The sequence below is a fragment of the Piliocolobus tephrosceles genome, chromosome 3, assembly GCF_002776525.5.
Source record: "Piliocolobus tephrosceles isolate RC106 chromosome 3, ASM277652v3, whole genome shotgun sequence".
NCBI classification, from domain to species: domain Eukaryota; kingdom Metazoa; phylum Chordata; class Mammalia; order Primates; family Cercopithecidae; genus Piliocolobus; species Piliocolobus tephrosceles.
In genome coordinates, this window is record NC_045436.1 from 104614914 (window position 1) to 104628684 (window position 13771).

General features: G+C 36.6%; 1 protein-coding gene across 1 annotated transcript in view; it reads right to left on the reverse strand.

Moving 5' to 3' along the window:
• CDS1 (CDP-diacylglycerol synthase 1) overlaps nt 1-13771 on the reverse strand; it is a 68112-nt gene that overhangs the window by 9604 nt on the left and 44737 nt on the right. The window contains exons 6-10 of the mRNA XM_023222586.2: nt 10279-10337; nt 8203-8285; nt 6782-6869; nt 3282-3350; nt 1333-1485 (exon numbers count right to left, since the gene is read on the reverse strand). Of these exons, the coding sequence (XP_023078354.1) occupies nt 1333-1485; nt 3282-3350; nt 6782-6869; nt 8203-8285; nt 10279-10337 (452 nt within the window). The remainder of the gene's footprint in view (nt 1-1332; nt 1486-3281; nt 3351-6781; nt 6870-8202; nt 8286-10278; nt 10338-13771) is intronic.

Consider the following 13771-nt stretch of genomic DNA (forward strand, 5'->3'; position numbering starts at 1 on the left):
TTTTGAAGTGGAGTTTTGCTCTTGTTGCCCAGGCTGGAGTGCAATGGTGCAATCTCAGCTCACTGCAACATCTGCCTCCCAGGTCCAAGTGATTCTCCTGCCTCAGCTTCCCAAGTAGCTGGAATTACTTACAGGTGTATGCCACCACGCCTGCCTAATTTTTTATGTTTAGTAGAGATGGGGTTTCACCTTTTGGTCAGGCTGGTCTGAACTCCTGATCTCAGGAGATCCACCTGCCTTGGCCTCCCAAAGTGCTGGTATTACAGGCGTCAGCCATTGTGCCCGGTGGAGACATCAATTTTTTGACCTGTTCTCAAAGCAATAGCCTTGCTCCTAATCAAACACCAGCAGTATAAAAAGTTTTATAACAAGTAACAGATGGCTTGGACACTGAAAAAGTTCTTGGAAACCATGTACTGAGCACTCAGAGAGAGAAATAATTTGTTAAGTTGCTTCTCAAAAATGATGGATTTTACTTTACAAACGTGTACATGTGTGCACACAAAGATACAGACACACATGCTATCATTTGATTCCTCACTTTAACCAGCCACTCACCAGACCTGATGACACAGATCAGGAGGGTTCTACTAGAGAGCATGTCAACATCCCCCAGGGCAAGGCCTCCAAGATACTTTTAAATGAAGGCACTGTGTGTTTGGAAGGAAAACTGATTTGTAGAAGCAGCAACTTTCTATCCATAATAAATATCCTCTAAAAATCATGGACTCGGTAAACTGGTGAATTTTAAGTTTTAAATTGAGTCAATTGATATCAGTGATAGGAGAAACACATTCAAAACCACTGGATCCATTTGATTTGTAAATCGTTCTCATCCATTTGATTTAAGCTAACACTAAAACCACTGCTAGATCAAGGAATTAAAAATTCTACAGAAGTCAGTTTCTTGTACAAATCTGAATCTCACTTTTAAAGAAAGCTTAATCTTCAGGCCAGGCACAAATGGCTCACGCTTGTAATCCCAGCACCTTGGGAGGCTAAGCAGGCGGATCACTTGAGGCCAGGAGTTTGAGACCAGATTGGCCAACATGGCAACACCTGTCTCTACTTAAAATACAAAAGTTAACCAGGTGTGGTGGTGAGTGCCTCTAATTCCAGCTACTCAGGAGGCTGAGGCATAAGAATCGCTTGAGCCTGGTAGGCAAAGGTTGCAACAAGCTGAGATGACGCCACTATATTCCAGCCTGGGCAACAGAGGGAAATTCTGTCTCAAAAAAAGAAATAAATAAAATAAATAAATAAATAATAAAAGAAGCTTAATCTTCAGAGTGGAAGATCTCTAACCATGTTTATCTTGAACTTTTACTCTACCTGTCTCAACACTGCCTTTAGAAAGGGTGGAAGGGAATAAGTCTGAAGCTGGAAAAGTTCTGAGGGCTCACATTCCGTCACAAAGGAGTTTACATCACTTCGGTATTCCACTGGGCAGACAAAGTACTGGTATTTGGATAACACATAGGCAGCCTGGTGTTCAAAACAAAACAAAACAAAAAACAAAGCAAAAGTTCATGACACACTGACTAAATATATATCTTTTAAGGTATACATCAGAAGGGCCAGAGATAGAATGCCAGAATTTCTGTCTTAATATTTTGCTATGTATTTTCAAAGTTAAATGGTCATAATTATCCTAGTAAAAGACTTAAAAGACCTTTAGAAAAAAAAGTTTTTCTGAAATCAGTAAGATTGTAATCTCTGCATAATCACAATTATATGGTACAGGAGAATAAAGAACTGAAGTATACTGCACAAAAGTTTCTATTAATTTAATCAGTTAATAATTAACCAGCAATTCAACATTACATTGAAAATAGTACATAATAGTACAGGTGAAAAACACCGCTGTTCTTAGCCAGCCCAGAAAACTTTGACTAAATTATTCTTTCCCTGGCCACACCATTGCAATTTTTAAAACTAGATGTCCTCAGCCTTGGAAGTAAGATACATAAAATAAAATATCCTGTTATAAATTTAAATTGCTAGACAACAGCTTATTCTCTTTTTCTTGCAGCCATTCACCCTGTTATTCTGCTCGAGAATGATTAATAGAAATTCAAGACACTAGGAATGAATATAAACTGATTTTGCTTCCAAACAACCAGTTTATTATATATATAAAATATATATTATATATATTACATATTATTATATTATGTATATATAATTTCATATAGATGTGAAATTTCCTTCCTCATTATTTTGGCATGCTTTACATGCTTATGGGGTAGCTCCTACTTTTCTTCCAATGATATGGCTATTCCTGTGGTATTTTCAAGTTAGTCTTTGATAATAACAAATTCTTACACTATTTAACTTCATAATGTTTAATTATTCTCACTTTATAATGTAAACACATTGGATGAGATTGGATCCTTTTGCATTCTTCTATCTGTCAATTATTATCTCATCAATATTCTACCACAAAAACATTGGAATAAATTTTCATTGCAAATGAACTAAATTTATAAATTAAATGAAGGAATTCTGGCGGTTCCCCCATCCAGGATCATGGCATATTTCCATTTATTTGTATATTCACTCTCTCCATGCTTCATGTTGTTACTAGGTACTCTAGATTTGGATACAGAATGTAACTACAGCTGTCAGAAATAAGGAAAAATTAAGCTTCCTGACAGTACTTTTTTGTATATTTATCTTATATCCAGCTATGGTACTACACTCTCATTCTCACTGGACACCTTTTAATAAATATCTAAATCCTATAACTGTAAACTAATTTGTAAAACATGAACAATAGCTATTTAACATGCTAAAAGCGAACATTAATAATTTATAGTTAACACACTGTTTCTGCATGTTGGGCCCACAACAGTAACCACCCACTGAGCCAAGTGGCCACCATGTGTTTAAGAAGGCAGAGCTTTTCAATAGTATTTGCATACTCTGCTATTACTCAAGGCCACCACCTGTCCCAGTACTTGTGCCCCACTTAAGGCAGAATAGCTGTTAGAAACTACCAAACACAATAGCACAACAGCATGGATGGCCATTAGAATTACCTGGGGGTGTTAATTGGCCTGGGATAAGGTTGAGACATAGATTTTGTTTAAGCTTCTCAGGTGATTCTATATGTAGCCAGGATAAGGACTACTGAGGTACAGAACTGGTTCTTTTTAGTAGGTTTCAATAAATACATTATTAGCATTTTGTGGTTTAATTTTTCTAGGTTTAAAATAGACTAATAAGCTTGGTATCATATTTCAAAATGTATATAAAATAAAAATCTTAGTAATACTCACAATGAATCCAAACACAACTGTGGAAAAGAAACCACCAATGAATCCTTCCCATGTCTTTTTAGGAGACAACTAAAAAAGGGCAAATAAAATTAAAAAGCATTACTGCACTCACAAAACTCACATTATATATACATACAAACTCTGTTCAAGGAGTTTCCTCAATAACTTGTACATCTCTTCTCTTCTTATTTTTTCTCTTATTAAAATAGTTTAAAACCCTTTTTCCTTTTCTCTGATCTTGATTTACTACTGAAAATCTCTCAAATGATATTTAAACACACAGTAGACCCTCAAATATTTGATGCTGTGAATATGTGTTTGTTCATGTTAAATGGCCTAAATTTGTCTTGTCTCTTAAAAGACTATAAACTCTATACTAAAATAACTGTCCCATGACTTTTATGCTAATATAAAACCCGATAATAGTGTAAGTTCTTCGAACAAGAATGAGATATATTCGTCCCAAGTACACACAGTCAATATTGACCCGCTATTGGCCAAAAATAGAATGAGTACAACGAAACATGGACATTTTAGCACATACAATTTTCACATATTCCTAATATGCTATATAAACACAGACTTCCTTCTGATATGGCAAAATACTCCAGAACCCCAGATACTGTATTTGCTCAAGTATTCACATATCCTTCTCTCTTTTTTCACAACCTATGTCCATCTCCAAGAAGAAAGAAACACGTACTTTAAAGAAGAGATACTGTTTGTGTTGGATTCAGGCTATTGCTGCCCAGTCAATGGACCATTCATGGAGAGAAATCCGGAAAAAATCTAGAAGTTAGTGGTGTTGGGGCAGAAGGAAAAGATTCAGGAGTAGAAGGTGAAAGTTGTTGCCCAGGGGAGATAAAGAGATGCGTGGGGGGATTCGGTCATCAGGTCATTAATGAGGGACAGAAACCAAATATCAGAATGAAGTCTCTGGAGATTAAAATGGGTTATGGGTTAACCTATAGGAGCTCTTCACAGACTTCTTGTCCTGATATTCATAAAGCCCCAAACCAAAACACTTGGCAGAAATGGTTTCCTGACAAATCTGATAACAATTCTGCCACAGAGAAGGGACAGACACATCTTCTCCTAGGGTAATTCATTATCACTGCCATGCAGTAGGACTAGACTCAAATTCAAAAGTGCTGATTACTGTAAAGACAGCTTATCAAATTAAATTGATGCCTATCATAGAGATTTAGGGGTTAATTGTTCAATTATCTAAGTATATTATACGACTAATCCAGCCTGATAAATTCACTAGAAGGCTGTGTTCAAAATCAGTTGCTAAGATCTTCCACAGCTATAACAGCCTTTTTGAAGGCTTCTGATATGGTTTGGATCTGTGTCTCCAACCAAATGTCATGTCAACTTGTAATCCTCAGTGTCAGAGGTGGGGCCTTGGTGGGAGGTGACTGGATCAGGGAAGCGGTTTCTAATGGTTAAGCACCATTCCCCTACTGCTGTCCCATGAGTTCTCATGATATCTGGTTGTCGAAAAGTTTGTGGCACCTCCTCACTCTCCCTCTTCCTCCTGCTCTGACCATGTAAGATGTGCTTGCTTCCCCTTCCACCAAGATTGTAAGTTTCCTGAGGCCTCCCCAGCCATGCTTCCTCCTGTACAGCCTGCAGAACCATGAGCCACTTAAAGCTCAGGCATTTCTTTATAGCAGTGTGAGAATGAACTAATACAGCTTCCCAAGCCGAAAACTTCTCAGTCTGGGTATAACTCTTGAATACATAAATCATGTGCTCTGGAGTAGCTTTAGAAACGTTTTAAAAATATATAGTTTGCTTACCAGTATCCTTATACAGCTCAGCCCAGTGCTCTCTGTGTGCTGATGCTCTCAGCAGATGCTCTCTGTGAGCTCCTCCCCAAGAGGGTAGAGTTTACAGAGGTTTTTGGAAGAACAGGCAGTCCACAAATTCCTCTGGTAATGCAAAACTACCCTCATACCACTCTGAACAAACAGAAGGCTTTATATCTGAACAATTGTCTCAGTCCTTCCAAAACTGCCTTCATATAATAATATCAAAACAGCCAAGTAATAATATGTCTGTGAGAACATTATTAAAAACTTTGACCAATAATGTGAATTGTGTGAATCTTATCTGAAACTCCAACATGAAATGCTCTTTTAGGCTAGGTGTGGTGGCTCATGCCTGTAATCCCAGCACTTTGGGAGGCCAAGGTGGGCAGATCACTTGAGGTCAGGAGTTCTAGACCAGCCTGGCCAACATGGTGAAACCCTGTCTCTACTAAAAATACTAAAATTAGCCAGCCATAGTGGCAGACGCCTGTAATCCCAGATACTTGAGAGGCTGAGGCAGGAGAATCACTTGAACCCAGGAGGCAGAGGTTGCAGTGAACCCAGACTGCACCACTGCACTCCAGCCTGGGTGACAGGGCGAGACTCTGTCTCCAAAAACAAATAAAAACTAAAAATAAAAATAAATAAGAGTTCTTTTAGAAGAAATCAGTTCTAGAAAATGATTTGATTTCCATGAAGAATTAGTTTATTTCTTCTCCCAAATGAGAACTATATAATTTAGTTCATTTCCTTCTTTACCTCCATTGCCCATAAATAGAACCAATTCCATTGCAAAACAACATGGCCTACTCATGTGTATTTTCCTTTCCCTTTCATTATTATTTGTATTTTATTAGTATTTTATTGTAGGGCCCCAAAATCTTCTTTTGATATGAGTTTGGATATAAAAAGTCACACAAATGGATATGAGGATGTGAAGGTGGTATTATATAATCTCTTTTAGAAAGTTTGGTAAAGGAGGGGACAGGTGAGGCTACAGGTTGAAGGGAGAGGAGAGTCAAGGAAAAGGCTTGTGTATAGGCCTGCTGGAAAGGAAGATAAAGAAGAACTGCACCAATGGCCGAGAAAAAGAAACCACAGAGCCCAGGGGCGGTGGCTCAGGCCTTTAATCCCAGTACTTTGGGAGGCTGGAATGGGCAGACAGCTTGAGCCCAGGAGTTTGAGACAAGCCTGAACAACATGGCAAGACTCTATTTCTACAAAAAATACAAAAATTAGCCGGGTGTGGTGGCATCAACCTGAAGCCCCAGCTACCCGGGAGGCTGAGGTGGGTGGATTGCTAGAGCCTGGGAGGTGGAAGCTTCAGTGAACCATGATAACACCACTGTACTCCAGCCCGGGTGGCAAAGCAAGGCCCCATCTCCTGAAAAGAAAAGAAGCCACATGAAGAAAGAAAAGAAAGACAGAAAGGAAAGAAGGAAAGAAGGAAGGAAGGACAACTGATGGAGTTATGCCCTTACTGAGGAGCCAACAGAAGAACCGATGAAGAACCCAGAAGGAAGTACTGAGAAATATGGCTTGCTGCTTTTGTACCGTGCAGCTAAAGAAAATCAAAGCACCTCGGAAATAACAGATGCACAACAGCACAAGTTGTTGGAAATGTCCTCCAGTGGCTAATCTTTAAGGTTATATAGTGGCTTGCTTATAAAATTTTTCCATTACCTTAATTAATGGAGTTCTCCCAAAAAAAAATCCAAAAAGGTAAGCAGTTATGTCATTGCAGATAACACTTGATATTGGAACAAGGAACCTGTTTAAAAAAAAAAAAGTCAGCAGGAAAACGTTCACGTGAGTAAGTGGCAAATATTCGCACAGATTATGATTCATAATGAGTTATCAGAATAACCCTTTGGATTGCACTGCAGCCTAGCCAGAACATAACACTTGCCGAAATAGTAGAAATGATAACTATCAACCAAATTTGCCTACTTACCAATTTAAACAGAGCAAAATCTAAAAATAAACTAACACACTAGGAAAATACTGCTAAGGAAAATATTATATTATTGATTTCTACAGTCATGGATGTTTTCATTTTAGTTTTATGAGGAACATGTTATAATAAAAAATAAAAGGCAGGTTGAAAGCTAATCTTAAGAAAACCAGCCTTTTAATATGAAAATGAGTCACTTCTTTAGACAGAGCATAACCTGATAAATTTATATCAAGTTCTTAATACATATTCTCAAGTATTTTAAATTATATCTTAGCTTATGATTTCAGTAAACCCTACTGAATGTACAGAACCTACTTACTTCAGTAACTGCCCCATCACTGAAAAGTCTGCACAATACATTAAAGACAATCTTAAAATGATTCCAATTACTTGCACATACACATATACACACAGACACACACACACACACACACACACACACACACACACCCCTGGTAAAAAGGCATAAAGCTGTCAAGGGAATACAATTTATCTTGACAAACCCCATCAACTGTAAAAGATTTTAATTAATGAGTTTAAAATGAGTGTAGGAAAAATATGGTCACTTTTTCTAAATCTTAAGCTTTTTCTCCATTCCAACTAATTTTTAAGTAATAAGTTTTATGATTTTTACCTAACAAAAATGCATTCTGAATATGCAAGCCACTGCCATAGAGCAATTAACTTCTACAATGTGGAAACCCACTCCTACATAGGAGCAAAGGAGAAAATCTACCTACCTTTCACCTAGAAAAACATGCATTTCTTCACAGTAGTTACTAAAGGCAAAGTTTTATTTTTTTTGGCATTCTATGTAAATAATATCTTAATAAATATTATATTTAAAGTCTATCTTTTGTGAAAAGTCACATTAGGATTTATTAACACCTGAAAATGTAATTAATTGTTTGGGTCTTTTATGGGAACTTCCTATATTTGGAACCTGAATAAGAATGGTATCCAGTTGTTAATGAAGCATTTTGTCTTTAGATGTCAAACAGTAAGCAAAACTCAGTAAGATAGTTTAATGGAATAGGAACAACAAAACAGCGTATTTTAGTAGAAATCTGCAAGACATTGTCCAATGTTAAAGAGCTATAAAAGTGCTAAGACCTAATTATAAAGCAGCATAATTCTGTTCCCTTACCATATCATGCCTTCAAACAGATTTTGGATGACAAGGTGTGACTGAGTGACAGTTATCAGTAAAGTGACATGAGTCCATGCGAACTGTTAATAGCCCAACAATACAAAAATTAGTGAACATAACTGATCAGTGCAGCTGAAGAAGCAACAGCGATTTTGAAACACAAATTTCTACCATGACTTTTGGTCAAAATGCATATGTTAGAGTCATATAAAATAAACACCGTTAGTAAATTATGTTCCTTTTGTTGCCTACTGGAACCTTAAAATAATGAAAACATTTAACAAAGTAACCTTAATTTACATACAAATAGAATTCTAATAATAGATATAGTACTAAATTTTAAAACATATAAAACATAAACTATTATCTTGAATCATTAGATTTAAGTGATAATGAGAGATTTCTGTTGTTTTGGCATTTAAAGGGGAGCATTTTACTCTGGCTGCATTCTGCGGTTATAAAAAACTGCTAAAAATTCCTTTTCTTTCAGAGTTTATTATGGTAACTTTTTCCCATAAAGAGTTATTTCCAACTTCAAATTATTCAAACCAGCAGGGTTCAACTGCCCTTAAACTCTATCTTTCATACTTGAAGGGTGATCGCGACAGGTCTGTTCAATGACAGTATTCAATTTCAAATTTTTAAAAACCTTTGTGTTTTACCAATTCTATCTAGCCTGAAAGATGGCCACTTTTAACGTAATCAATCAATATGGGTAGAATATAAACAAAAGCAGCCAAGGTTTCCATGTATTAGTCTTATAATTTTGATTGAAATTCATAAAATTACTTTTAAAGATTCTTAAGAGTTTGATTTATTCTCCCCGGACCCCTGCCCTTGAGACAGGGTCTCACTCTGTCACCCAGGCTGGCATGCAGTGGTGTGATCACAGCTCACTGCAGCCTTGACTTCCCAGGTTCAAGTGATCCTCCTGCCTCAGGCTCCCCAGTAGCTGGGACTACAGGTGCGTGCCACCATGCCCGTCTGATTTTCATATTTTTTGTAGAAATGGGGTTTTGCCATGTTGCCCAGACTGGTCTCAAACTCCTGGGCTCAAGGCATCTGCCTCCCTTGGCCTCCCAAAGTGTTGGGATTACAGGCATGAGCCATCGGTGCTTGGCCTTTTGATTTATTCTTAATAAACCTGTTTCCCATTTAAGCAACCATATTATTTGGTTGCTTTATTTTATTTGATTTTTATCTGCTTAAAAGATCCAATTCTCTTTTACCCTGATTGCTTAAAAATGTATAATTAATTTGTTTCCAACAGATGCCATTTATATTTTCACTAGATATTCTATTACTTTTACTTGTCTTGTTTCTACATAAAATTCACTCAGAATTTTACTCTTCATGCTCAGATCTCCTGAAATAAGAACTATAAGAAACACAATTTCCCAGCAATTATGTTCAGCAGAATGTCTTAATGGAGAAAAGCTAAGCATAAAGAACAGAAAATATATTCCAAGTCCAAAATAAGCCTCACTATTACATGAATTTACAGATCTGAATACTACATTGCATTGCAGTGTTACTAGCTACAGTTTAAGAAAATAAGAAAAGTTCATATGTAAAGTGATACATTTCTTAAGACAGGCTTTGGTACACTGAACAAAATATCTTATGCCAAAAAGAAGTACAAAATTCTATGACTAACCACGACCACCAAGATCATACATGCTCTGCTGCTTTATGCGCACGCCAAGCGCAAGTAAACATAGTTACTTTCATAGAACAATATGATAGCTGCTTCCCAGACTTAGTAACTGTCCAGGAGTAAGAAATTCTTCAAATTTCTACATATTTAAGGAACCCCAAAACTTTAATTTTACACCATTTGAAAATATTCAAAGAAAAAGTTTTCAGTAAACTTTAAAAACAGTTAAAATTTTAAAATCCTCACAAACTTCTCAACTTTAATAGTTTACATTTAATGGTCATCTGAAATCCAAATATCCCTCACATTCATGCAAAACAACAGCTAGTAGATTAGACTGTATTTTCTCACTACACAAAAAAAAGTTAAGGGTTTTTATCACAGATAAGGACTAAGGAATAATAGTTAATACACACCATATAAAACTGCAGACGATAATGTTTCTTCACCAAACTCAGTACAAACATGCAGAAACCTGTTCAAGAACAAAAAACACGTGCTCGTAGTATAATTTGGTACAAAGGGTTAAGATTCCCTGAGCCCAAATAAACCAATGTCCTATATCACAGCTACGCATATTTTAGCCACTTACTCAGATGCCATCTCTCCTACTATCTTACATTAAGCATTTTAAGTAAGTTTCTTGAGGGAAACAATCTTGTACTTTCCAAAGTGCCTAATATATATTCTGTGGCACAAATTCAATAAACATACTCTGCATTAATTTAATTAATTAGTCCCTTGTTAATATGTGGGCATGGAAAACAGATCTTAAATTTAAATAGTATTTATTTGCTATAACAATGCATCAAGTATATGTACAGAATGTTTTCAATCTCTAAATAATAGAAAAATGAGTAATAACTATTATATCAGCTGAAGTCTGTTGAATGCTTACTATTTCTGGGCTCTTGTCTAAGCATTTAATCATTAATGATAATTAATCCTTTATTATCAATCCTTTCAAAATCCCTATAACATACTCATTATTAGCTCCATTTTACAGATGAGGAAAAATGCAGAAAAGGCTTTATTAATTTACTGAAGATCACAGGGCTAGAAAATAAACACTCAAATACTATTGACCCCTAAGAGTCACGTGGTTCCATAAACCAAAATCAGCAAAATTCAGGTTAAGAGCAATATTCAATTTCTCAAAAGCATACAATAATTATAGTAAAATGTAATACTCTTAATAATGTAAAGATTTACAAACAGTATTTGTATTTATGTTTATATTTTACAAATTTATTAAAATGAAAATTTATTAAATTCTAACCAATTAAGTGAAATCTAATAATCACACACTAAAATAATGGGAAGCAATATGAATCACTTCTTGCCAAAAATACCAGTAAACTTCTAAAGATAGGTTTATTTTACAAGGTGGATATCGAAAAATACATAAACCAAATTTAATTTCAGGTAAACGGCTATGTATGCATTCTATTCTGCAACATCTCTTTTTTTCTTTTTTGAGTCAAAGTATTGCTCTGTGGCCCAGCCTGGAGTGCAATGGCACAATCACAGCTCACTGCAGCCTTGAACTCCTGGCCTCAAGTGATCCTCCCACCTTGGCCTCCCAAAGTATCAAGATTACAGGTGTGAGCCACTGTACCCAGCCTCTGCAGTATCTTTAAAGAGTGAGTTCTCCAAGAGAGAAATTGAATTTTCAGTTGATCAATTCTACATAAAATAAATACTAGACTTTGTACATCCAAGTTATACTTACCAAGGCAATTCTACCAGTAGGGTAAACAAGGGTACTACTACTCTTGCCAAGCAAAGAATCCAACAGCAGCTGCCTTTCACTACTTTCGATGATCAATTTGAAATGTCAAAGCAGAAAGGACCATGACAAAAAACGAATACTGAGCCCAATCCTATCTCACCTCCTATTTGTCATCTATGAGGTAATCCAACTAACTGGCCTGCACAAGCAATATGGACACATTTTCTGAGTGGAGGCACAAATGAAAGCCAATATGTCACTTTATTGAGAGAAAGAAGGAAAGAGGGAAAGAATGAGAGAGAGAGATACTAAAACATGAAATTAATGGCATCAAAATTGCCAATTGTATAAAAGATTCCTTTAAAAATTCCTGCTTTTGAGTTGTTCTTCTACAGCAGATAAACTTATCCTGAAGCTCAAGTAATGACTTCTATGCTATTTTGTGCCACTGATCTATAGTTAAAGGTGAACGTGGACTGGACTCGGTTCAAAGGCCAATGGGTAAGGGCAAAGCAGAGACACAAGACAGAAACAGTGTTTTCTGTCCAAACAGACCCCTTGACTCTCCCAGCATAGCCTTGGCAACTTCCCAATATCATTAACTATAAATTATCTATTCACAAATACTACTCCAAAATATATGATTTTCTCTTTCTTGAAATTATAACACCATTCACCCTTACTTACATTTCTTCAAACACAATTACTGGTAGAATCATTTAACATTTTCTTAATGGACATTTTATCCAGGACAACTTTGGCAACTCACGTTTAGCTGATCCAGTTTCGCCTATGTGATAGAATTGTCTGACTCCTAGATATAGTAAGATAATACAGTTCTCTGACTTGGAGGAAGGGGGAGGTACACAGTGTTTTCCTAGCATAGCTAAGGCTAACTACAGTCATCTCTCATTATCTCTGGGTGATTGGCTGCAGGATCCCCAAAGGACAAAAATCCACGGATGCTCAAGTCCCTTCTATAAAATGCTATAGTATTTGCATCTAACCTACTTACATCCTCCTGTGTATCTTCAATCATTTCTATATTACTTATAATTCCTCATACAATGTAAATTCTATATAAATAGTTGTTAGACTGTATTTTTCAGGGAATGATGACAAGAAACAAGTCTACACATGTTCAGTAAAGACACAATTATCCATTGTGTTGCTTTTTTTTTCCAGAATATTTTCGATCCACAGTTGGTTGACTCCAGGGATGCAAAACCCATGGATATAGGAGGGCCAACTGTATTAATTTTTAAAGAAAAACATTGTAAAAAAGAAACATATGAACTTAATCTTTCTCATTCACAACTGTATGGACCTATTAACATTTTATGTTTCATTACTTAAAAATATATTTATATTTTAATAAATCTGTGGAAAGGATCACTTTTTGTACACTTGGATCCATAGTTTTATTTTTTTTTCCCCTGATTGTTAACAAAGAATGCTTGCATGACTATTTCTCTTTTTTTTTTTTTTTTTTTTGGAGACAGAGTCTTGCTCTGTCGCCCAGGCTGGAGTGCAGTGGCGCGATCTAGGGTCACTGCAAGCTCCGCCTCCCAGGTTCACGCCATTCTCCTGTCTCAGCCTCCCGAGTAGCTGGGACTACAGGCGCCCACCAGCAGGTCTGGCTAATTTTTTGTATTTTTAGTAGAGACAGAGTTTCACCGTGTTAGCCTGGATGGTCTCGATCTCTTGACCTTGTGATCCGCCTGCCTTGGCCTCCCAAAGTGCTGGGATTACAGGTGTGAGCCACTGCGCCCGGCCTGTATATTTCTAAATTAAAATCACAGAATGTGTTATAGTACTATAAATAAAAGTACTGAAAAGGCATCCTAATATATAGTTCTTTACATAAAAGTTATACTTATTATTTATCTACATAGTATTGTGCCTGGTGTTCTCAATACAAAGATACGTATATCTCATTGTCCAGCATCAAAGAGTTCTCCAGCGATTAAGCAGAACCACTTACCCAACAAACTAAAGAGAGGTATATCCAAAAAGAACAAGAGGCCGGGCGTGGTGGCTCACGCCTGTAATCCCAGCACTTTAGGAGGCCGAGGCGGGTGGATCACGAGGTCAGGAGATCGAGGCCATCCTGGCTAACACTGTGAAACCCCATCTCTACTAAAAAATACAAAACAAAATTAGCCAGGTGTGGTGGC